At 43.0% G+C, this 26,047-nt stretch overlaps 1 protein-coding gene across 1 annotated transcript in view; it reads right to left on the bottom strand.

The window, feature by feature from the left end:
- Nucleotides 1-10,498: 10,498 nt before the first annotated feature.
- The window catches only part of TMEM163 (transmembrane protein 163), a 98,854-nt gene continuing 83,305 nt past the window's right edge, over nucleotides 10,499-26,047 (bottom strand). The window contains exons 6-8 of the mRNA XM_074145672.1: nucleotides 16,430-16,541; nucleotides 11,977-12,118; nucleotides 10,499-10,559 (exon numbers count right to left, since the gene is read on the bottom strand). Coding sequence (XP_074001773.1) covers nucleotides 10,499-10,559; nucleotides 11,977-12,118; nucleotides 16,430-16,541 — 315 coding nt within the window. The remainder of the gene's footprint in view (nucleotides 10,560-11,976; nucleotides 12,119-16,429; nucleotides 16,542-26,047) is intronic.

Below are 26,047 nucleotides of genomic sequence, written 5' to 3'. Positions count from 1 at the left end.
CATATCAAGACATCCTTTGTTTTAAAATTTTGTATTTTTGTATGTGACCTAGTTTTTTTCAAAAATCTTGTTCCTACGAGATTAGAAAACTTGAGAGAAGCATTTACATATTTATTAAAATTAACATAAAAGGCTTGCCTTTGAAAGGTAAAGTTGGTAAATACACACTGTTTAAAATGCCAATAAAAACCTCATTTATTTCATATATGCAAGTTGATTTGCACATGTATAAATAGTTGCTTTTTGCATTTTTTGCTTAGTTTCTATGTTTCCTTTTTGTAATTTATAGTTGCAGCTGTGTGTTTGCTTGTTTATATCAGATTATGTTTCTCCTGCAAATATTTAATGTTTATGTGCCTTTTTTTACTTTCTTTGGGGTTTGGATGAGTGTTTGGGATACGGGCACTGTCTGAACAAGTATAATGGAACACTAATTACAGGTAAAAATAGCGCTTGATGACTCTACAACTTAATGGTGTGAATTTTGAATGGTTTTAAGTAGTGGAGAAATCTGTTCTAAAAGAATAAGGTAAGGGTTAATAAGATACTCTATAACTCTTTAATAAGGGTTAAAAGATACTCTAACTTTAATAATTCTTGCAAACCGTTGCTTCTGCGAGCAGAACACCCCTTATTGAGTATCTGTAGTTGGACGTGAGGGCTCCTGCTGGGATGGGATGTCTCTTTGATGACCAGGGAGCAAACTAAAGCCGTTACGTTCCCCAAGGAGCCAACGCCAACAGGAAACCTCTAGAGAGAGCCGTATCTGATTTGACCAGCAGGAAAATTGAAGATCCGCATTAAAGTCTGGGAGGCGTCGGGGTTTTGGATAAAGCCCTCCGCACGTGGAAGCGCGGGGGGGTGATTCCTGGTGCTCCCGGGAGAATTAGAGTCCTTTGATGATACCTAAATGTACAACTCTCAGCGGGGAGAGAACTCTGGATATTCGGCTGACAGGTTCTGTGGAAATTCAGGGAGAAATCGGGTTGTTACCCGATGGCGTCTCTCCTCACTTAATCATGTTGTGCTACTGGCCTTTAAAATCCTAGACAAGGTCCTTGGGTTTATCCTTGATACGGAAGACATGCCCTCCCCTCGCAAAAATGAGTGGCCCATCTAAATTAAAACTGTGATTTATGAGTTTGCAGCGCTTCTCATGTAAACAAACCCCAAACTGCTTTCTCAGGTACGTATTCTGCTCATCGTGCATTTCAGGAGCAGATTTTGCTAGTAAAATAAATTAAATGGGCTGGATCAGGCTGGATACAATCTCATCCAACTCTAATTAACTTCATGACTCCCACCGGCTTCAGTGGTAGCACAACTCCTCCAGTAATTTTTCTTCAAATTAAAATAGCAGCTCTCCCTTTTTAATAATTATAAAGCGCTGTATCTCACAGATAAAGACCAAGCGCCGCAGGTTGTGTTGGACACGGAGCAGCAGCCGCTTTCCCTCGCTGCCACAGCACATATCATCATGTCACTTATTATTAAAATATCAGTTGAAAGCTTGGTTAAATAGCTGTTCAGTCTACAGTTTGGGGTTGGAGGGGTGGGTGATTCTTGTTTTGCTGTTTGTTTTCGGGTTTGGTTTTTTTTTAGGAGACTATTAGTTACCAGTTTCGAATTTCACAGCCTTTTTTCCAGGGGTGCTAACATTTTGGCACGGCTGTTCCTTGGCGATGTTTGCCCTGCGGCTGCCGCGCCTTCAGCTTCGGACTTGCCATCTCTTTCCATTTGTCGTTCTCCTTCGGTCCCATGGGTTTAGGGACGGCCCTAAAGTCGAGGAGGATAATGCCCTGACAGGTGTAGGCTTTCGTTCGGGCTGAAAAGGGCAGGGACGGAGATGGTTTCACGGAGATACGCTTTAATCATCTCGCTGTAAATGTAACATCAAACCAGATTGTTTTACGGGCAGTGACTTAAATCTCGTCTTCGTATTTTTTAGCAGCTCTATAGGGTTTGTTTTTTTTTTTACATTAGTTTGTAATTTCCGAATATTCTATTTAAATGGAATGTGTAAACAGCAAACTCGGTGTATTGAGTGTAAAATGTTTACCGTAGGAGTGTGTTGGAACGACCAGAGGCTGAACCCCAGGCTGCCTCAGATGTGAGGCACGTTCATGTTCTTTCTCACAGGGAAAACCACCAAAGTGCAGCCGTTGCCCACGTGTCTTGCTTTTATCGGCGTAATCCTTCGCGTGCTCATAGAATCATGAGGATACGATAGCTTGGTTTAATTCGCAGAGCGCTCTCGACAGCACCGAGCCACCTCTTTATTCCATGGGCAACCAAAATCGGGTCCTCAAAAGATTTGGCGACACGAGCGGTAACTCCTCCTTCCGCACGCACAAACCGCTTTTTAAAAATTCAGGTGTGATGGAGTGAAAGAAGCCCCTCTCTCTGCCGGGGAGAGCGGTGCGGGTGCCATCTCTCTCGGGTGGGCCGCGCTCGGGAACGAACGGAGCTTGTCACCTGGCGTCAGGGCTCGCAGACGTGCCGCGGGGTGGCCCCCGCCGTCCCCACCTTAACAGGCGGCTGCTCCTCTGCATCCGTGTTGCGCTGCGCCCTCGTACTGGCCACCGCTAGCCCTCGGTCACCCCCGCTCCGCTCGTGGCCGGCCACGGGGTAGAGGCTGGGTCCTGTGGGAGCCACCAAAACCCTTGGCTTTAGGAGGAGCATGTAAATATGGCGTTTACTGGAGCCATCCAGGCGCTGGGCAAAGCGCGCGCGGCACGTCCCGGCTCGCGCTCCAGCAGCTGCAAAGCAGTTTGAAGTATCAAATCAAGGATCAATCGAGATAAATTGCTGTCTGAAGGGCAGTTAATGTTAAGAGAGTTATACCCAGAACTAATTAGTTACCTTCGTTAACAGGTCTGTTGCAGTACAGCGACAGCGAAAACCGTTTTTAAGAAGTCATGGCTTTATTTGGTTTTCACAAAGGAATACGGCAGAGGAGGAGGAGGAGGAGGAGGAGGAGGAGATGGCAGTTTTTACCAGAGGAAAAAAAAGAGTAAATTTTATGAGAAGAGAGAACTTACCCTGAAGATTCTAAGACAGCTAAAAGAAAAATAGAAAGGAATATTTACAAAGCTAGTTGGAGCTTGGAGATGTTGATCTCCTTGATCTTGCAAGGCTGAGCGCTGCGGGGCCGTCCTCCAGAGGGCAATTTGGGGCAGCTCTTTGCCGTCTGGTCAGAGTCATTCCCTGGAGGAGACTCTCTCTCTCCACGGGGGAAGGGGGTCAAAGTCGGAATAATCCCTGTAGCACCGTAAATTGAAACAAAACCTACTGAAATCTGTAAAAAGTGAAAGATTGCTGCTTTTTGCAGATGACTGGAGTCGATGAGAGGTTTTCATACGTCCAGAACTTCGGGGACAGGCTGGTGCTAGGTGTGCTTGGTTTGAATTCTCTCCTAAAAGGTTGATCCTTTGTTTTATTTAAATGGTTGTGTTCCACTATATTACGTTCAAGCAGTTTGATTCGGAAAGAACAGAACGCAGTGGTTCAGATACTGTCAAGTTACTGGGGTTCAATAGGATGGCATTTTTTTTTTAATTTGGTTTTTTTTTTTTTTTTTTAGAAGAGTAAATGTCTGTACTTTTAATGGCATAGAAAAATGCTTTGTTTTCACTGTTGTAGAAAAAAAACTAGGGAGAACTTTATTTTTCAATAAACCTTTTTCTTGTGTGATTTGGTTTATTAATTGCTTTGTGCTTAAATGGGAAGTCTGTGAGCTGCCGTTTATCCAAAATTGAGTTTGTGTGGCTTATCCTGGCCATTCCGGAGCTGGGCATTTCTGCTGCTGGCCCTCAGAGGTGAGCACGGACGGTCCCTTCCACCCACATCTCAGCCACGGGAACAACAGGCAAGTATTTATCTTGTTGCTTTGTTTTGCTTTAAATCCTAGTCGGGTAATGGATAAAAATCAAGGTTCATTGTAGGAGCGTGGTTTTGCCACAGCAGGAGTTAGGAATTCTTGGTTTCCTAGAAATTTCCAGCACACGTATATCAAAAAAGACGTAGAGTATAAATGCCCACGGAGTGAAACTTCTTCTGCGGAACTGCCCCTTTGTTCCAGTCGCTCCCATTGTGCAGAGGGGCTCCTTCTGCCCACCTCGTTTTCTGCTGGTCCCCACGAGCCTTGGGGAAGGGTCCTCTGTTCTCAGCTTCTGCCGGGAACGCTGAGAGGTTTTGGTGGAAGTATCCAAGTTTAATAGAGCAACCAGTGTGGGAGCAGTAGGTAGGAGTAAAATGAACAGTAAAAAAAACCAACCAAAAAAACCCAACGGCCAGCTCTATTTTTATCTGTTTTAAAAATGTCCATTTGTAACGTAGCTGCTAACGTACTTTTTAAAACTACACTGGAGCGAAGCAACTGCTCCCTTTCTTACAACACCTTTTTTCCAAGTTTTTTGCATGTTTTGGGTTTTGTTTTTGGTTTTTTACGTATGGTCACACATAACTAAGCAATGTAAAATCCGAATATACCGCAGTCAGTAACTTGGGTTCCTTCTTATTTTCCCTGTCCCAATTAACGACGCACAGGCCTGGTGAGCAAAGAGCATAAATAAAAATATTAAACTGAAGGGAGAAGGTGAAATCCCTGCAGGGGTAGGAGAGGGCTTGTGGCTTGGGCTTGGATATTCGCTAGCCAGAACTAGGGAGTTTAGTGCATTGTGGCTACACACGCTGGATTTCTGCTGCCCGTGGCTGGTGCTTCCTCTTATTCCTGTTCCAGTGAGGTGAAGTACGTGAGGATCCACCAGTCACCACTTTTTATGGGTATTTCCTTGGCACAGTTCACCGCGGATGAAAATGGGTGAAAATTGCGTTGGTTCCATGTTGTGATTCAACACACCACAATTCCCAAATGTTTCCTGACAGCAGAATGAATTAGTGGAGGAAGCTGCTCATTCAGTCCCTTGTTCTGGTTATTTTTGGAAACGTTTTCCTTCCTGTTTCATTCCCCTAATTATTGTTCGGCTCTGGCATTATAAGGAGACATCTGTAAAATGGTGAGCAGCAAGAGTCAGATGTGGGCTGTGTTGCAGTCACATAATGGAAAAAAAATGTATGAAAATTGGAACTTGGAATAAGAAGTCCCCACGCCACGCAGCTGTATCGGAAAGATCTTTGGCGGAGCTTAAATACGACATCCTTCAGCTCTCACACGCTCGGGCCGGGCTCAGTCAAACTCCATCTGGTAGAGGAGAGGCCACAGACGGAAACGTTTTGCGGGGACTTTGTGCCGCTCTCGAAAGCCTCACCTCGCAGCGACGCTTTCCCCTGCAGCGCGCGAGAGCCGCAGCAGCCCGGTTTATCGCCTTACGATGTCCCCTGCTTGCGTCTGCGCTCGCCGCGTCTTGCACGTTTTATATTTTATTGATTATGGAGACCGCGTTTAACTTAAAATCCTGCTAGTAAATCACTGTTGCCAAAAAAAATTGAATGTCGTTTGCAGCGAAAAGGCCCCCCAGCTGTCGAGTCTCGCCGTATGGCCTGCTTTGTCCTGTGTCCCCTCGGCTGGGAGGTCTCCCCTCCCCGGGGAGGTGCTGCAGGACGCGGGAGGAGCGCTGGCGGCATCTGCCTCCTGCACCTTTTGCGGGGAGGGACACTTCAAAGCAAAACAAGCGGTGGACCAAACCGCTGAACCGGTAATACCACCTCTAAAGGAAACATACCAAGGGGCGAGCCGTCGGTGTTTCAACAAGAAACAACTGTTGCTTGCCATGTAAGCGATGGGTACGGCGGATCTTTGGAGTGGAAGCTGCTAAATCACTCCAGACCCCTCAGCTTTAATCTCCTCCCCACCGATTTGCCCAAGGCTGCGCTCCAGGCTTGGGTTCCGCGTGACGGGTCAGCCCCGGTAAAGCAGGTTGGTATTTCTTGTCACTTGGCCGTTTGAATAGGTGTCGCCTTGACTCCGCTCCTTGCTCCGCGGTGACGGGTGACCATCCTGTGACCTCCTGCGTCGTTAAGAGGTGAGTTTGGAAGAATACCCGGGTTGGTGGCAAGAGTTAGTTGACAAAATGGGATGTTTCCTAGTTACTCGCCAAACTAAGTTAGAAGAGCAGCCCTTCTGCCCAGGCTTTGGATAAAATGTACTTTCGGCCTCCCTGCATCCGAGTGGTTTTGCTGGTGCCCGTGTCAGTCTCTGCTGGAGCTGAACGCTGGGGTCCTTCTGATCCGCTCCCGGCGAGCGGACGGAGGCTGCCAGAGGAGCAGCAGAGTAAAAATCTAAACAGGTAAAAATTCAAAGCCCATTCAGTGCTGCCTCCAATACCGCTCCTGTGGCTGAAAGGGAAAACATCGGCTCCCCAAGGCGGGAGGCACAGGAGAGGGAACTATCCCTGGGTCGTCTGCTATTTGATTTAATTCCCATCCCCGATTGCGTAACCCGGCCCCGCACGCCAGGCCGCAGGAATGTGGGTTTGTGTGCTACTCCTGCCCGGTTACTGCTCCTCCACACACACTCCCTGACGGGCTCTCTCACAGCACCGCTTGGCGGCAGCGCACCTGACGCAGCCCAGAGACAGGCTCCCGCCGAGAAACTACAGGTGCTGCCAGCGCTGCACAACACTGTCCTACCTCCAGCTTCTGGCCGGGACGTCTACTCAAGTCCCTGCTCCCCAGGGATAATGGCCAGGCAAGCAGCTTCAGCGGTTCCTTCTCTCGGACGCTGCGGAGGCAGCTTGCTGCTCTCGGAGCCTGTTTAGTACTCCAGCCTCAGAGAATTCAAAAGAAAAGGGGTAGTAAAGGTATTTCTTGAGTATAAATATGACTGTCTAGGAAAACTGCATTGCCATTGTGTATTATTAACGCTTGTCTAGTGACCCAGCAGCTCCACGAGCTGGCTTCCCGCCCCCCCAAAAAAAAGAATGCCAGAAACAGCTATGCCAGAAATGGTGAGCAACACTCTGGTTCATACCCAGACGCAGGTGTGCCTACAGCTGAACTTGCCCACATCTGAGAAGCATCCTGTCTGCGGTCTTTGCTTCAGATCCATTTCTGAGGCACAATTTTCAGCAAGGAGCTGCTTTTGAGGCTACATTTTTCCACCATGGTTGGATGAAGCTTATTTATGGCTTACCTAATATCGCTAGAAGTGAAATGGGGCTAAATCAGCACATTTCATGGGCTCAAAGAATCTGGCTTTGAGCTGTAAGTGGACCGTGATAGTTTTCCATTATTACGTGATGGTGCACCTGCCTGGTGCGTGCGGGGCTTGGCCTGGGATTCAAGACTGCAGCTGGGGAAATCCTTAGTGGTGAGTTTACGATGGCTTCTTTCTCTGCTCAACAATATGGTCAAATTCAAAGCACCTGCTCAGATTCGTAGTCACTTTCAGGGATTAATTTGCAATTCTGAGTTTGGCCAGACTTTTTAGTAAGTGTCAGTTTGCAGTCTCTGTACCTGCCAGTGCTGGTCCTTGTCTGAAGACTGAAGCTCCTTCCCTGTGTCCTGTGCACAACAAAGAGGCTTTGGCCGGGCTGACAGGCTTCCGGGGCCTGTGATCACCAAGGAGAGCATTATGTTGGCCAGTGCCAAGTTTCAGGTGATTAGTCCAAGTGCTTTTGAGCTATTTCAGCTTTTGAAAAGTCTACCTTCGCTTAGCTCAGCTGGAAGCACGCTTGTTACGGCACAGTTAGAAAAACCAACTGGCAGAGACATTTAATAAAGAAAACTAATATAGAAACTGTTACCTTTGAGGGGGGGCTGGCTAGAGCAGAGCGTCTCAGTAAATTGGCGGAGCAGTTATTTCCTCTTCTATTGTCACGTCCCACTCAAAGGCTCCCTGATGCTCCCTGGTTTTATCAGCAGGTATTTGCTTTCGTTTCCGAGTATCATTACCTCCTGGTCTTTTTCCTTTTAAGTATCACAAGTATTTCAGTTATTTTCTTGTATTTACCTGCTTGTATCAGAAACGCTTTGAAGCACCTTTGGTAACTGAAAAGTTTCTGCAATTGGTTTAAATTAATCTGATAAGAAAAAGTATGATTAACTTGTTTAACCGCATCTCCTTTTCAAAGGCTTCGCAGCTGGAGTCTGTACTTACAAACATCCTCTAAGAGCATTCCGGAGCTGCAGGAAGAAGTGTGAAACTTCATTTACTCCGTGTTCAGCTTCGCTTCAGGCATGAACACATCTGTGGGCTCCTGTGCTCCTATTTACACTCTGCACTTTAACAGAATTGTTTAATGTTTGAGCTGGGTGTTGGTTTGAACGTCCTACATATTTTCAATGGTCTGGGGCCTCTGCGCTGCAAAGGTTACCTCAGGAGTTAAGCATCTTGCCAGAACCGAGTGTCACACCTTCTCACGTCCCCACAGAAGCAGCTGGTGTGGCCTCTGCTACAAACAGGTTGCTGGAGCGTGTGGCCCTGCGGAGCAGCGCTTCTAACGGTTCCCAAGTGTCATTCTCACAACTAGCAATGAGACTGGAGACATAATAAAGACCCTGGAGAGGTGGAAGAGGGTAAACAGTACTAATAAAACCATGCGCTGTCTAATATAGCTATGTTCAGGCTCTGGTTCTAGGATCCTGAGGCTGAAATGCTTGACAAAAGGTAGTTATCAGTGGGTAAATATCTGTTCCACAACTCACTTGGTGGAACTATGAGTTAGAGAAGCAGCACAACGGGAAAACATCAGGACTAAGCACAAGGATCATAAATTAGGAGCTTGTGTCGGAAGAAAGGGTCTTGGGGTGGTATTTGATATTTAAAACTCCACCTGTGATGAGTACAGTGACGACTCCTACGCTTTACAGTCTTTCTGGAGTCCTTGCTGAATGCATTTATGAAGCAGCGCCTTTGCCTTGTGGAGCGTTGTACCTGCATCTTACTGCTGCGGGACACGACGGGCTCTGACATCACCCTATGACAGCAAGGCACGAGCACTGATAGCAACAATGTTAGAAAGCTTGCATACAAGTATTTGTAGAAACGTAATTGATCCAAAATATGTGTAAAGAAACAGAACAAAATTCATTTTCTGGTTCAAGCAGAACCGAGCGTCATCTTTCCAGTGTTGTGCAGCTCACACGGGCACCGGCAGGTCAGTGAAACCTTTGGGTGGTCTGGAGTTGGCTTTTACTAAAGATCCTTAAGGATCTGGCCGAGAACTTGCTGAGTGAGAGATGATGGGAAACACGGTTTCAGCATCACAAGGCACCAGTAAAAAAAAAAGAATCAGTTTAATTGTACATCTGCTCTAGTTGATGTAGTCTATTGTCGTGTAGCTAGAAATGGGCATTTCTAGCTGCTCAGCTGCTTACCATCGTCCTGTTTCAAACTCTAAGGTGGACTGTCTATTTTTCAATCCGCCTGTGATAAACAGAAGCAACAATACTGGTTCTGTGGTGAGAAAACCAATCTGGAACATATAAAAATCAGGAGAAAATGGATATAGCCAGAGAATCCAGTTTAATAGGCTGCTATACAGGAAGACTTTGTTCTATGATACATTCTGGAAATAAGTTTTCAAATGTTACTTACAGATACTGTATAAAATAGATACCAGTTTTATTGATTATACATCCAGATTCTTTGATAATTTAACCTGCTATTAAGTAATATATAAGATGTGTGATGGAAGGTGAGCAACACTTTACAGGACAATCTAAATCTAATAAATAGATCTGTACCTCACCACCAGACTGAGCCACTGCTGTGCCATCGTCAGACTACAGAGCAACCACAGAGTCACACATGCTGGTACAGCTGTGGAAAGTAGAAGAGAAGACGAAAATCCCATTCCTCAAGCAGGTCCTCTTCCTTGCACAACTTTGGTCTGTACAGTAATACTGTGTGTGCTTGTTTGGTCCATGCAAAGCTATGAACAGTGTCTCGTTAAGAAAAAATAGAATTTAAATTGAAGAGGTATAGTTTCAGTTAATTTAGGATTAAAATGAAGTATCTCTCTGAGCACAGAAAGGTTTGTACCTGCTCTTTCTGTGTGTCTGTTTGAATGGGGGGGCGGGGGGGGGGGGAAGGAAGTAGCTACGTAAGTGTTTTAAGCAACACAGCTCTTGGTGTCCAGACTCTACGTAGGATACTCTGGTAGCCGAAGAGATGAGCAAGGATTGTACTCCTGGTACAGCACACGTTTGGGAAAATACAGGCCAAGGGGGGGGAAAATTCAAGATCTGAAACTGGCACTTCTTTACCCACAGGCTTATCACACCATTAAGAACACTTTCACTCTGGAATATACAACATGGCAGCTGGGTTAAAACTGCAAACTGCATGTTTTCTATTGTCACAGGAATCAATAGCGTACTTGGAAAAAAAAAAAAAAAAGGCTGCTGTTTGGCTGAATTGCAAGCAGTGTGCACATATGCCAGTTTTACAGAGAGATTTCCCATTAAAACAAACTTCAACAAAAACAGACCACGGGAAACAAACTGCATATTTAGTAAAATACCATTGGCACCACTTGCCAAAAATGTACGATGCTGTAGTTTTACAGTCCTTACAGAGGAGAGGGGGTGATCTTCACTCAAACATCTCATAGTGGCGCGTTTGCCTCACGCGGGGCACCATATCGATAAGCAACCTGCAGAGGGAAGAACAAGAGTGGTCATGCAGAGACACAGGAAAGCCCTGGAACTGGGGGGGTCTTCTCTTTACTTATAAATGTTAATTTGTTTCATTAATTAAAAAGAACTCAGCTGTTCTAAGAACCTTATCTTGTCTTCTCCCGATCAGAATTAATTCCACCCCACAAGGAATTCTGCCCAAAAGGGGGTGTAAAACCAACTGTGTGGAGAGGGGCTCTGGTTTGGGAAGCCTGGATGCAGTTGAGAAATGGAAAAGCGGTCGCTTTTAGCTGGAGAAGCCACAGAGGGATTAGGAAAGGGAGCGTAGTAGCAACCCGTTTCACACCAGGCTGCTGTAGGATGGTATCTAGCAGTAGAGAAGAATGGCAGTAAAAATGGGTAGTTGCCAAAACATAATTTAGTTTTATCCTCCGTTAGCCTTCACTGTGTCTTGGTGACACAAAGGCTGAGCAGGGTGTCGAGCAGACTGGTGGCATGTATGTAGCGTGAGTTTTGGTGGCTGTACAAAATGCTTCTGATGCTGTTTGGTACGTTTAAATAAATACTTTTGTATGGATTTGCCTCTACAGTTCTCCAGAATGGTTAGTTTTACAATGGAAATAGCGATTACAGTGATTTTTCCAAGAATGGTATTCTCCATTAAAACGTTAATTTAATTTTCCAGGTTTTAAAAAAAGCCCACACAGCTTCCAGATGACAGCTCACTGCAACCCGGCCAAAGTCTGCTTCTCAACAGGCACAATTCCAATTAACTAAGATGCTACATCTCCCCCGTTCTCTTATGGCAGAAAGGGGGATAAAACACAAACCCCTTAGTTAAGATTCCACACAGCCAAGGGAAACTGCGGCAGCAATGAAGCGTGTGGCAGAGCTTCACTTGATTTTATGGTGTCGTGAATCAAGAAAGCATCTTAAAATTCAGCAGAAACAACACTTGAAACACGACCGGCTAACCTGCAGTTCAGAAGTTGCTAAAGGGTAGGGCTGGGATGGAAACCACTAGCAAGATCATTCTTTAAACTCTGGCACCTTACCTTTAACGTAGCCTTTCTTTGGAAAAAAAACCAGTGCTTAGAAATGTGCTGTAAAAGCAACAGGGACTGATTTTTATCTAAGATTTGGGGTTATTTTTCAAATATTTCAACCCTTGTATTTTCCAATTCAGGTATATAAAAGTCTTCTAAAATTATTCCAATTTCTTTTTAAGTCCTGGCTTCTTTCCAACTGATGTGAGACACACCATCTTTTATCCCTTTCCACACATTCTGCTTGGGTATTGGCAGCTGGCCTGCTAAACTCCAGTGACTGATTTTACTGGAGTTATCTAAGCCTTTAAGAGCTCTGGCTTATTATGTTAAACAGCCAGCCCATCTGCTGTGCATGCTGAAATACCTGCTAGCGGGAGATACTCACTTGACTCCATAGGCAAATATTGTAAGTCCAATTAAAACTCCTATACTGCCATCCAGGTACCAGACAGAAGAATTGTGTTTGAAAACTTCTGCACTAAGAAGGATGGAAAATCCCATTATTCCACCTACAAGAGAGTTGAAACCTATGAGGGGAAAAAAAAAAAAAGAAAAAATTAAAGGAAGAACCAAGTCTCTGGGAATTTGCTTTAACCGTCTCACCTAAGAAGAGGAAATCTGCAGGGAGAGAAGGCTTTGTTATACCAGTGCCACCAGCGAGGAGCGCAGAGCCTTGGGAGAGGTTACACAGTGGCACCTCTGCAGGCTTGCACCGTGGTTAGCCAGAGGTCTTTGCCACCCTTCGTTCCAACACAGCAAACACGGAATAGCTGGTGTGTGACCAGCATTGAACAACTCTGTCCCTTGTCCTGGCTGATATGAACAACGTTACATAAAATTTCCTTGTACTGTGTGTCTTGATTTGGTCAGTGTCGCTTTTTCCATTATCTATTTAGCTCCAAAACCCAATTCCAGCTGCTCTTTACTTCCCAGGGCTTTCACCCCTTGATGCTAATTTTCCAAACAGCCATATTCCTTCAAAATACTGGACCTGTAGCCCAGTTATCTTCCGAAGAACCTCTTCATAAAATATGTACCGTTGCTGCATGTGCAAATATCCCTGGTGAGAACATCAGAGGCCACTTCGTAAGGTACCCAAAGGCTCTCACTTTCTCTGAAAAGGAGGACGCTGGAGTCCAGTGTACCCAAGGAGCTCATGAAAAGGAAAATGGTTTTGCACAGTAACATTTCAAAGACGTCCTCCTGAAGCTTTTTACCCCATTCCATAGATTTACTTACATGTATTTGGCACTGCAGCTTAGAGCCGCATACACTGCTGAATGCACTAGGGAAGACATACAGGATAATCCTATAAATATTTGCTATTTATACCTTAGATATATCACAGGGGCTCCATATCAGTCAATCACAATTTTTATGAACGTCCTTTTAGATTCCTCTTTCTTTTTTAAACCCTTTCTCTTTGTTGCCAAGATTGTCCCTTCAAAATTCTCCCAAGCTTTTGGAATAATTAATGCCATTTTTCCTTCAACTCCTGTTTGATTGGTTATTGTTTTAGGGTTTGGGTTTTTTTCAGTCATTCCCTGTGTTCAGTTTTTCCCCCCAAAAATCCCTTTTTCTATTTTTGCCTCTTCAATAACCCAAGAAACATCACTGGTTTTCTGCAAATAAAAAAAAAAAAAGTCACTGAAAATGCATTATTTGGCATATATATATACTATTTAACCTAATTAACAAATGAAAAATTGAACTTGAAATATTCTATATTGCTTGGTGAGTCAACTCTAATCAGCTGCTGCATATAGCACTTAGCCAGTTTTTTTCCAGTTCCCCGTGACTGCCAACAACCACATACATGAACGCTTATTCCCGAAGGTCTCCTTTGATCCAGACCTTGTCACACCCAGTGCCCTAAATCACGTGAAGTCTTTCTGAAAGACGTAGCTAAACATTGACCTTTCTTAGGTATCCCCCCAGCTGAAATACTTGCATTAACCATCAATACAGTGATTAAGATGCACCAGCTCCCCCATCAGGAGATCCTTCAGTGCAAAGGGAACCCTGGCAGGGAAAAGCATGTGTTATTTAGCAACTCTGTGGCAGAACGGGGCGTACAAAGGTTTCGGGCTTCCAGCCCCGCAAAGAAAAGGTGGGTGAGGGTTTTTTTGGACTGTGGCAGTGCCTGCGACCATTGGTATCACAGGTGTTGCATGTAAATGCCTGATTATTACATTAATTATACCAGTATAGTTAAACCAATACAGACATCATTACTCTGTCAACACTCTAGTCTAGAAGAATCCTGATCCTTTTTTATTCCCAGGCAATATAACTTCTAGTACTACTAGATGTCAATGAAATATACTCTGTGTGTGTATATAAATAATATCAAGTATAAATCAATTAACTATAAATTTAAACCAGTGTTACTTCCCCTGCTCCACCTTAAGTCAGTGATACGCCACGATAGGCCAATGGCAGTAATAATACAGTTTCTTGCCATTGTTGGCTGATGTTTCCAAATGACCTAAAAGCTACTTCCAAAGGAAATTGTTTTCTCTTCCTGGCTGTGTTTCCATCACACCTTTCTTTGCTGGTGCGGCAGGAAATGGTGTAACGGCTGCAGGTTTTAACCCAGACACCACGTTCTGCGCATTAAGGCCAGCACAGGAAAAAGCAGGTGGCTAAATCTGGGAAGGAAACAGATATCTAAAACCTTCAGGAAAGTTGGCTGCCATCACCCAACTGCCACATCTCTGCATTTGTCCTCCGAGAGGTTACAAAATTCAAGAGAGGAAATGGCTGGTTTTATTATCCAAAAGGTCATGAGCTATAAACAAATTGTACAAATAACATTTTGACTTATTAGGATTCATACATTTAGGCTTTAAAGAGATATTGTTATCAAGCCCTACTCTAAAACAAAATTATTCTTTTAAAAAATCAATAGTAGACTTTGACATGTATGAGAGAGAATCTGCTGGTTTTAAAATAAACCTATTTTTCAGGAAGAAAAATGTATGCTCTTGTTACTCAAAACAGTTTGCTGGTCTACAGCCAGTGATCGCAGGAGGTAAATTAGCAGGAAACAGAAAACACTAAAAAAAGATATGCAAGGGAGTGCTAAATCTGTCTCAGCTGCTGAATCACATTGTCTCCTCCTGATTGTTAATAAATCAAGTATATATGTAAATACGTCTTGTGAAAGAAGATATTTAACCACACATGGTAAGGTCAGCCTCCCACATTTTCTCAAGTAGTTCTGAAGGAGAGAAAAGAGATAAAACCAGACCGAGGTAATTGTATACTTCATTCCTTAATTTTTTTAATCAAAGAAAGAGCAATCTCCAGCTCAGAAACAATATAATTAGCTCAAGGATGTAATTATGGGGGAAGAGATTCCTGCGCCATACAGGAGACCAATTCAGAGCTAGTGTTATTCAGGAATTTTTCAGCTAGTATTTTGTCTGAAAAAAAACGCCCTGTTTCAAAAACAAACCACATTTTTTGAAAGGGAGGGTTAATCATTTGCCTGCCTGGACGTGTGGCCACGTCCCACTGGCGCTCTGACAGCAAAGGCAGTCGGACCCACTGGTCTGCGCTTCCCAGGAGCCTTTTTTGCAGGTTGGAGATCTTTTTGTTTCAAAAGAGTCCATAGCAAAGAATAAGATCAGTGAACAGCATGGTTGCCCCCAAACACAGGGAGGCAGTAGCTTCGTCGTAACCCCCACGCTGCTGTTTGGTTCCTTTTCAGCTCATTTTCGATTTAAAATGCAAACACCCATGAAGTATTTATATAAGTGGGACGATATAAAATATAAATACTCATAGTATGTGTTATCACCAAAAAAATTTGAGTACATTTAAATTACTTAAAATAAAGCAATTGTATGTATCCCTAGAGTAAGCTGAAAATTGAACTTCCTTAAAGTGAAATCTTTAGAGGAGTAAAATAATTTATGTACCACAATCCATGACTCATTAACACCCTACCGTGTATGTTTACGGAGCCTTTCAAACTGTCCCGTGCTTGCAGATAAAAAACTGGTAGAGATTTGTAGGGCGCTGTGAAATCTCCACCATCAGTGGCCTCACTTGTTTGCAGAGTAGATGCCTGTGGCTTTCTGAAGGTTCACAAGCTTGAGCCTTGTCAGTAAGAGGCGTATCTGGACCTACTTTTAAAACATGCCTTTAAAACCAGCAACAGTCAGGTGCGACACACCTGAGCCAACAGAGGAGTGGCAGTGAGGTCTTCTAAGGATACAGTGGATGAGATTCACCCTGTGCCAAACTGGGGCAGGGCAGGAGGAGTGCGGGGCACGCAAAGGCTTGGTTTTACAGGCGCGATGCTCCACCAGCTCTACTGAGTGGCAGGAAAAGCGCTACGGTGGCAAGTTAAGGCTACAGGGGGTATGTATGAACGATGGTTGAGATTCCTGCTCAAGGCAGGGAGGCGTTTTCTGCACCAGGCTTGCTTCGTTGTAACTGTAGGGATGAAACCGTTCACCAGGCATAGGGGACAGATATGACAGCCAAAGCTATATAAATTAGGCCCATATGCTCCCCTCTGGAGTCTAACCTCTGACTAATAAACACCTAATTCATTACTTGCTCTACCTCTAAGTCTCTGTTATTGCTTTATTACATTAACTGTTCAACTTCCACCAGACATACCCATTTCAGCTGAGATATCTATGCAAGAGGCTCGTGGTACCACAGACTGTTCCAGGTTTGGTTTTTTTCTCCCATTTCCCAGTGGCCTTCTTATTGCAATGCTCTTTCACAGGTGCCCTCATGTAGGGGTCACTCGTATCCTCTGTGTCTACAACATTCCCTGGAAGAGTCTATAAACGCAGCAGGATCAGCTTCACACTCACCATCGGTTATCAGCGCTCTGCTTGTAAGGACCTTTCCCAGCATAAATTTGATTACTGCCAAGACAGTGCAAAGGATTCCACTTAAAACGGAGACACTGTACAGAAAATCATCCTGAAAGAAAAGAGGTCAGACATTAGTATATCTTCTGGTCATGCCTCATATATTAAATGACAAACAGTACTAGTTGTTGTGCAATTATTTGTGCCACTGAAGCATATAACCTGAGAAAAAGATTTCCCAAGTTAGGACTTTCACAAGAGCTGGTGCTTCTTTTGCTTATACTGCTGTCTGTAATTGCTTTTGTAAATTTAATTAATGATGGTTCCAAGCAACAAATTTTGAATTGACCCAAACTCCTCAGACTCAGGAGGTTACATACCTGCAGGCAGCCTGTAATCCAGTTCTAATGCAATCAGTAACAAAGTTCCCATATATAGGATAAAGGCTTGAGAGTAGAATCCCGCTCACCAGACTTCTGTTGATTTTTGGTGTGAGAAATAACTGTTTAATATTGACTCAGATTCTGCAATTGCTTTGCTTTTGCTTGGTTTCCTTCTTCTAACGTAAAGTCTGGTCCAAGCTAGATGCATAAGAGTTTTGATACTGATGTGCAAAGTCCGGTTTGGCTCTTTCTTAGCAAACAAATTTTCCACAGACTTTCATTTCACAGCTACAGAAATATCCACACTGCTTAGTCCGAATGTATAACACATGCTCCCCAGGCTGCCTCAACAGAGCGCTGCGTGTCTACGGAGGGCAAGTAAGAATAAAAGGTCGTCTGGAGGCACCTACCTTTCTGCTGACTATTTTGTGTCTGGCCGGTGTGGGGGGAAACCCTCCTGGGCGCTGAAACACCGGCGTTGCCATAAGGTGCCTCAAGGAGCCCCTGGTCCTTCTCCCCCCCCGAGGTACAGCAGCCCACAGCCAATGCAGAAAAACCCCAGCGAGCTCTTAGCACGCTTGCCTGCCATCTCACCACGCAGCTTTGATACAGATTAATTTATTACCCTTAATAGAAGCTTTATTTTAAGCTGTTGCAACATCAGTACAGACAAAGGGAAGAGGAAGAATTATTTATTTATTTTATCCGCAGGTCTAAGTGGGCCAGTGCCACTGGGACCCTGTTACTGATTAAAACACTCTGGCAAAAATCCCCGTTGATAGTAAACACTGTCATGATGATTCATCATCAGCTCCCTCCATTTTCATTATTTTAGCAGCAATTCAAAACCCAAAGAAATCAAAAAATGGTTTTGAAAGCTGCTTAGGAAGATACTGGGAATTAGATTACTGGTATAATGTACTCACATCCCTAAATAAATCATTCAATATATTTTTACACAATTTTTTATGTCATATAATTTTCAAAGTCTACTTTACTCAACTCTCAGTCATGAGCTCATCCTCTCTGGCCCTGGTACGATACTGAATATTAAGACAAAACGCAGGGAAAGACAGTAAAATAAAAGCAGTGAGAACACAGAACTCAAGGACTGGGTAAAGCAGGATAAAAAGGATTTGTAAAATTATTCTAACAAAACAATCGGAAAATACCCAGGCAATTTTGGAGTGCTAGGGAAGGAATAAGGAAGACTGGGAATATTTGCTTGCTGTCAGTCTAGCAAGGAAAGCTGGGAGCTTTCTGAAGATCTGAGATGACAACAAGGCTCCAAAAGTCTGGATAAGCTTTGCAAAAAGCACTTGAAATTTGAGATCCTTGTTAGTTTGGTTCTTCCTTGTCATAGATTGTACCCTAGATTTCTGGGGTGAATTCAGGATCTTTTCATTAAACTCACAGTATGTGGAAATGCATCTTGCTGTTTGTTCCAGCTATACAGTTGTGATCAAAATTAGTCCAGCCACTTTACTGGAATTCAAGAATGACTTAAATGTAATACAGATTTCTGAATCAACTCATAAAGTGAATGAATGAACGGGCTTTTTATAGAGAATTCAGGAACTAGAAATTCTTCATACATTTGATGTTTTTTTCATTGAATCACAGAAGATGAGCCCATTTTGTTGCTCATACTAATCCAATAACCACTGCTGATGCAGAAGACTTGACAAATCGAAGCTCCTTTGTCATCACAGTGGGCACAGAGAGGGAAGAAATTAAAAAACCCTGCTTTTAATGCAAACACCTCAACAGTTTCTTCCTTCGGATTATGCCGAACAGGTTTTCAGAAGACGACAATTCCTCTTTTTTTCTCTAAACCCTAAATCTAAGTAATATCTAACATCAGCCTCCAGTTGTGTGCAGCTTTTCGCAGGAGCCACGGGGAGGCGCAGATGCCTCAGTAACTGAGCGCACCAGGCATGAAGACAACACCAAAGAGGAAAAAAAAATAATCTTTTACATTCACTTTCCTCGGTACTTTGCTGTGCTTTCTGGGTGTCCAGGCACCCAAGAGCTGGAAGAAGAAGAGGGAGGCTACTTTCTAGTAACAAGAAGGTTTTGCAGATGTCAGAGATCAGCTCAAAATACGTGGCAAAGCCCCGTAGCATGGAGATCCCCTGCGGCAGGTTGTCGGAAGCTGGGACTGGTTTAGGACAGTGGCTGATTGCACTGGTACGTCATGGTTGGAAGCTCCTTTTAAGATGAGCAGAGGGAGGGTGGGCTGCTGTGGGCTCAGCCCCTGGGCTGGAGCCTCACCGACGGCCAGCCGATGGGACACACGCCGATGGTACACACCACTGACACACACGCTTTGCTGCAGTGCTACAGGCTCCGAAGGGTTAAACACGTCCTACTGTGGCTGTGAAATGATTCCCATCAAACTAACTCACCCTTTGGAGAAATGAAGAAAAGCGAAGCCGTAATGGAGATCTAAATTAATAAAATAAGCCTGGCCATCTGGCACCATCTCCCTCCGGATCTTCCCGCAGCCCTGCCCTCTCTGTACCCCTTGCCTTCCCATCTGACAGTCATTAAGAGCACGGAGCACATCTAGCCGGGCTCACTGTACACAGCCTTGGTGTTACTTTAATTAAAGCAGCAGCAAATTGTGACAGATGATAAAAATTTAAATTCTGATCATTTCCATATGATAAAGGCTTCCCAGCATGGTAAATAAAGCTCTTTCCTTTTCCATTTCTTTTCATCATATTCCCTCATTACTACTACACTGTACATGAAACCTTAATTAAAGGACACATATATCTTATTAGATGGCTTCATGTAAGAAACAGCACTGTACATAAAGCCAGGTGCCCATCCTGGACTGCCATCTCATTACACAGCACTCTAATAGCTGCCACATCCCTATTTAAGATTTATTTTATGCAAGATTTTATGCTGTGGCAGTTTCCCAAAAGAAAGCTTTCCTAGGATGCTCTTTTTTCGGTCCTAGGAAAGGAATAATGGAAGCCAGCAGGCAGCTTTCCTCCACTTTATCCAAACGCATTGTCCCCACCAGCACAGCCGAGAAGACGGGGTCTTCAAAAACGTGACAACAGTTCTGTCCCCGCTTTCAAGGAAAGCAAAAGCAGCAGTAACCTTATGGCTTAAGGAAAATTTGTTGATGACGATGTTGTGACTTTGATCTCTTTCTGAATCTATTGTAGAAATTTTAAAAAAGCCACAGGGGATGCTTCAGTGCTTGGCTTATTAGGTGGCAATATTTTAACTCAATTCCCAGCCTAGTAACTAAATTTCAGCTGATTTGTGTTCCTAATCTTTTCCTAGAGTGCATCTTGCTAATTCTGGCCCTGAAACTTTGCCCTGATTCCATACGTTATTTCTACCAGCTCCCCTCCTTTCCCTCTCCTTTAATTACAGCCCTTTCACTTCCACTCCTGGGATGTAAAATGTTCTCCTTTCACCAGTGTAGGCTGAGTAAGAAGGAATTCATCGGCATGGGAGGAAGACGGCATGTTTGCTGTGCCTCCCCACTGGTTACAAGACACACAATATTATGATTAAAATCTAGGTGTGATCCTCCTCTCTGGCCCTCCTTGGTAGCTCATTCTCACACGATCCCAAAACAAGCTGCTTCTCCCACCCCGCAACAGCTAGAGGTTTCTTATCACTCTTCTGTCCTCTCTTTAGCTTCTTCTGTGAACCAGCCAAGGGCTGAACCACCTCCCCACTCCCGCAGGAGCTGGGAATTACTGGTACCACCTTTCTCATGGCACTTTTCCCCTTCCTGGAGAAGGCAGTGTCTCATGGTGTTGAACCTCTCCTCTGCTGAGTCTTGCTCATCTTGGCTGAGGAGGTAGGGATGCGTTTCTGGAACGCTAGAGATGCTGTTGGCAGGAGCGATGTCACGGCTAGCCCAAAATGAGCTGAGTTTGTGTTGTTAAATATTAATTTTGCCCATCTCTGCAACTCACCATCTGTCTCACAGGTCCTAACAAGGACCATTTTTCAGTCTGGGCGACTGGCCACCGCCCTCCCCAGCACCCTGTAGGTCCTGCTGCCACCCTGCTGAGGAGCCCCCACCTCCACACACTTTCCACTGACTCCCGCTCTTCCAGGTCCCCCAGCAGCTCTCATGCCATCTGGGCACACTGGCTGTCAGATCACTAAAAGCCCCTCTGTGCAGCATGTTACTTAACCAAAAAGGACTGGTTTCCCCTCCCATTCTCCCCCTGAAGTATTCTGTTTATATACATATTAATAGAGAAGTTTCAAATACAAACACTTCAAAAAAAAGGAAAAAGAGGTCCAAATCTCTGTCACACTTTCTCCCAAGTAATAAATAGTTTATGTAATCATCTATGGGGAGCTTCTGGGAAGCCAGAGGGTCCCTCTCACTAGCTAACTTCAAAAGGGACAAGAGTTTTAACTGCACTTCACTGTCAGAAAACAAACCGGCAGCCCACTGTCTGACTCGAGGAGGAGACAGTCTCTTCACATGGAGATATGAAGATCTATTATTAGTACCCCCAAAAAAAAAAAAAAAATCATCTTATGAATGTTTAAACTTGTATCCTTGGTGTTGAAGTGCTGTGACAAAGCAATTCCACAGCGCAGAGCGCTTCTTCAGGAAACAGATGACAAAGACAGGGGACACCAAATGCTGTGGTGGGAGCACCAGGGCCGGGAAACGAGGGGCTGTGAACTCCAGAGGACTATCTTAGGTGACCTTAGGGCTCCTGCAAAGGGTCTGCTTGAAACTCTGAGATCACTCATGCTTCACATTTTTCAAGAATTAACATCAAAAAGCTGTAAAACATAATTTTAAATTGTATTTGTCCACCCTCAGAAGTGTCTCTCTAGTGACACTGCCATTTCTCCAATTAGCAGGGCATTGAGACCAGCAATACATCCCATATCATCTACCAAGTGGCTGGCAGTTGCCAACTGATTTCTTATCACCGTGTGGTAAAGTCTGAAAATCAGACTTTTCACCAGTCATTTGAAGAGAATGAAGTGTAGTTGATAGGTTTTTCCTAACCCTGCCTTACTACCTAGTTCAAGTATCCACAACCTTCTCACCAACCTGCAAGAAGCACACGTATTTCAGGGTTAAATTAATTATTTAAGATCAAACACCAAACCATACATAATAGGTAACATCATAAAACAGGATGCTAATGTATACTTCATGTATACGGTACTTTGACTTGAAATGGTAAGAAATTTTTTTTATATATATATATCTGAGAGACTAGAAATGTATAGGGAAGTATGTGTAAGGACATAGATTATGTGTACATAATCACAAGTATTATTTGCTATATTTTTACTGAGCTCTGATTCAACCGTTGACATTGATAAATATATTTAAGTTGTATTTATTATAAATTATTAAATTAGTAAATAAATTAGAACTCATAAAGCTACAGTGTGCTACTCCTACCTTCCTATTTCAACCATAATCAATAGTATACAATAGAATTACATGTGGCCTGATCTTTCAAATGAATTCGTTTATAAAAGCATTGGAGGCGCCACATCAGATGAGCCGCACGTCTTTTGTACACAAACTGATTACATTTTTCCTTCTTTGTTCTGCAGGAAATGTCAGAAATATGGCATGATGCTTGCTTACTCTTGCAAAAAAGTGTCCTTTGCCATACTAATGAGGACAAATGCCAAACTGCATTGACATTACATGTGTTACACTATTACCCAGGGAAATGCAAGCAGTAACCGAATAGTAAATGGATATTGATTTACAACCCCAGGTGAAATTAAAACAGTCATTCTCAGTGTGGCTGGGTTGGGCTTTTTTAGCCTTCTTTAATAAACAAGAAAAGGTCTGCAAATTCTTTGTGGCATGAGCCAAAATAAAATACGCTATTTGCACTTAAATTATATTTACCCTACCCAAGAATATACAGTGACTGACATGAAGAAGGTAAAGGTGCAAATGAAAAAGGATTTTTATCAGGGAGATGACAAGCATTAACACTAGCAAATGCAAACGCAAAATAATGCTCGAAACCTATGCTTAATTTGAATCTTAAACCCCTTTCTCAATATATTAACAAAACATCAAAAAAATCACTAAAATTTAGAGAAATCCAAGCATGATGTCATCAACAATGTGCAGTATCACTATTCCTCCCTATTTGTAATGAAACACGTGCGTACCAAATCCTCAGGGTCAGCACTGGCTGTGGATATAGCTCCCTGAAACATCAATAAAGGAATGGCAATTCCTTTTCCTACTGGGAATTATCTTATTATGGCTAACATAGGTTGGAGAACAAATGCTGTGAGTAACAATAGAGGAAATATTCTGAATCTGATAGCTAGGGGGAAAAAACAGAGTAAATCATTTCTGAGCCAACAAGAAGTCATCTATTTTAGGCTCAACACTCTGCATTGTCAGAAAAAAAAAAACAAACTTAAATTACATGATCTGGAAATATCTATTTAAAATTAAATGGAAGGGTAAACAGAACGAAGGTTTTATATTCCAAACGTCAAATACTGATTAGCTTTATAAGTCAGGTGTATTGAACAACAGCTAAAATTATCAGAAATGTTAATTCCAAACACCCCAGAAAGAAGAGCAGCTGGCCTACTTCTAACACTTCCAGCAAGTGTATTAGGAACAAAGAAAAAGAGGAGAGAGAAGAGGAAAAAAAAAAAAAAAAAAGAGAAAGATCTGATCCTTGAAAAGTATTTCCTTAGGTGTCAACTGAAATAATAACTGTGGCATGTCATGCCGAAGCAGACCCTCAAAGAGTATTCAGAGCTCTATAAACAACAGAAAAACACAGAAAGAAGTGGAATTTGTAGCCGTAAGGTTCCCACCTATTAATGGCACACCTCTTTCCTGTTAGAAAAAAAAAAATGTTTTCTTTGGATTTTGTGATCTTTCCATATTTTTTCAAGTTTTCCAGGTGTACAATAGCATGTCCACAGCTACTCCTCATTGCAAACGTGTGCATAGTACATAGCACAGAGCAGATCCACTGCACAGCACACGCATAGAAAGTCCAAGACTGTGTCACTCAAAAATTCTGGGAAGGGCTGGGGGCCCTGCATGGCACACATATAGAGCACACGCACACCGACTTTTTATAGGAAATCTTACTCAAATATCCTACTCAAATATCTAATCATCCTACCTATGTGATAAGAATAGGAGAGAAACAGTAAGATTTCCTCCAATACCAACACGTTCCAAGACAAGTGGAAAAAGTCATCACATCTCTAAATTCATAAAATAAGAAAGCTTTGATTAAAAATATCCTCAGGCAAACGAGGATGGAGGTCACAGCTTGGTAAAGAAAGTGACTTGTATGTGTTGATGCATGCAGAAACTGCGTCTACGTACACACCTCCATACAAATTTGCCCCCAAAGGAAGATGAAGCATCTCTGGAAATTCAAGGTAAGGTTACATGACAGACAGATCCTCTCTGGAAGGGCCAGGAAAGCTTCACTCTCATCATTTACTCCTCTGTCCAAAAATCATAGACCATAATACATTTTCTGATGCTCACTAAAAGTAATGTCCCAAGCTTAAAAAACGTGGAAAAAAAAAATTCCATTACACTTCTCACTGCATATATTCAATATTGGTGGTTTCCCAGACTTTTTTGGATAAATAGATCCCTTCAATAGCATTATTTCTCCTACATCTACCAAATCATCAACACTGTAATTCATGGCTTCTTGAATTAATTCATTTAAAAACACAATTCTATGGATCAGTTGTTGGAAAACACTGCTCCACATCGCAAACATTGACAACACAAGCACAAGGGATTGTATTTTGAACCCCGAGGATTAATATATATCTCAATTACTTTAAAAGAAACTTTTCCCCTGGATAGTAAGACGTGTATAATTAATACAAATACAGAATTATATAGTAAGTGTATAATTAATTCACTGGCCAACTCTCCTGATGCAGAACACCATTTTTCAGGGCAGGCTTCTTTTTAATTATAATATAAATATAAAGTACTGTGTGCAGGGAAATCCCTGAGTTTACCTAATAGTCACAATTTTTGAACTTGCTATTAACTGCAGGAGATGGAACCTACAGTTAAAGTTCTGTAAAAATATCAATTCAGTGCTCAATAGTAATTTGCAAAAATTAACATATTGTATAAATGCCTGGTGAACCCTATACTTGAATCCTGTGGGCTCTTCAGGCTTCCTCACCTAAAAACAGAGATAAAACTAAAACGAAAGGTACGAACAAAGTCAGTGATGACCAAAGATGGGCCTTTAGCATGACCCAGTATGGCCCCACTGGCCGTTACATACAGCAAACACACACACTACCACGAGTCAAAATTCCAGACAAACACCATTAAAGTTATCCATATTTTAAACCAATTGATCTACCTAGTCATTCATATCCTGCCTTATAGGCTATTTCAAAGTCAACTGCAGTCCTTGGCATATCAAACAAGGGAACCAAAAGGAGAAATACACCCTTTCTCTGTTTCCCAAGGCTTTGAAGCGTTCAAAAGAATTATAAAACACATTGCCTGCGCTGAAAGCACGTGCAGTGACATACACAACCTATTATTTATTTTTACTTAACACAGAGAAAGAGGTAAAACAAACAAGAAGCAGAAAAGAAAGGCAGAAGCAGTATTAAGAAAGGCAGAAAGTGAGGAGCTCTGATTGTCCTCTCTTCCGTGCCCGTGCAGATCAGGAGAGCTGTCATTCACAGGGTTTCACCAAAATTACATTGGGCATGAAATAGAAAAGAATTCAAATAAGTGACTGAAAAATGCCTGACTGAGCTAAACCTGAGCTCCTGCCCTGTAAATTAAGTAGCTCCTCTCTGCCGTCTAACAAGAAACTGTGGACATTTAAGCCCCTTACAGGACAGGGGAGTCGAGGTGGGAATGCCATTAACGTGTAAACCTGTCGTTCTCCTTTTGGTTCTCTGAATCCCGGTGAGGATCATCAGACCTGCGGCTGAAATCGTCACATGAAATGACAATACCGAAGACTCCTGTTTCTAAATGTCCACGTAATTAACAAGCAAATCTGTGTTCAAAACATTTGAAAAAGCATTTCAAATCATTTCTTAGTCACATGAATTCTATATCATTTCTTGTTGGTAGTATTTTCACAAAAGCAACTCTTCTGAGATCCGCTTCAAGGACAACAGAATGTCTACATTAAAGATCTCATAAATTATTTCCAAGGAAATTATCTTTCTTGCTACCTGCATATTAAGAACTATC

Source organism: Numenius arquata, chromosome 3, assembly GCF_964106895.1.
Source record: "Numenius arquata chromosome 3, bNumArq3.hap1.1, whole genome shotgun sequence".
Classification (NCBI taxonomy): Eukaryota; Metazoa; Chordata; class Aves; order Charadriiformes; family Scolopacidae; genus Numenius; species Numenius arquata.
This window is presented reverse-complemented; position numbering and strand designations above follow the sequence as displayed.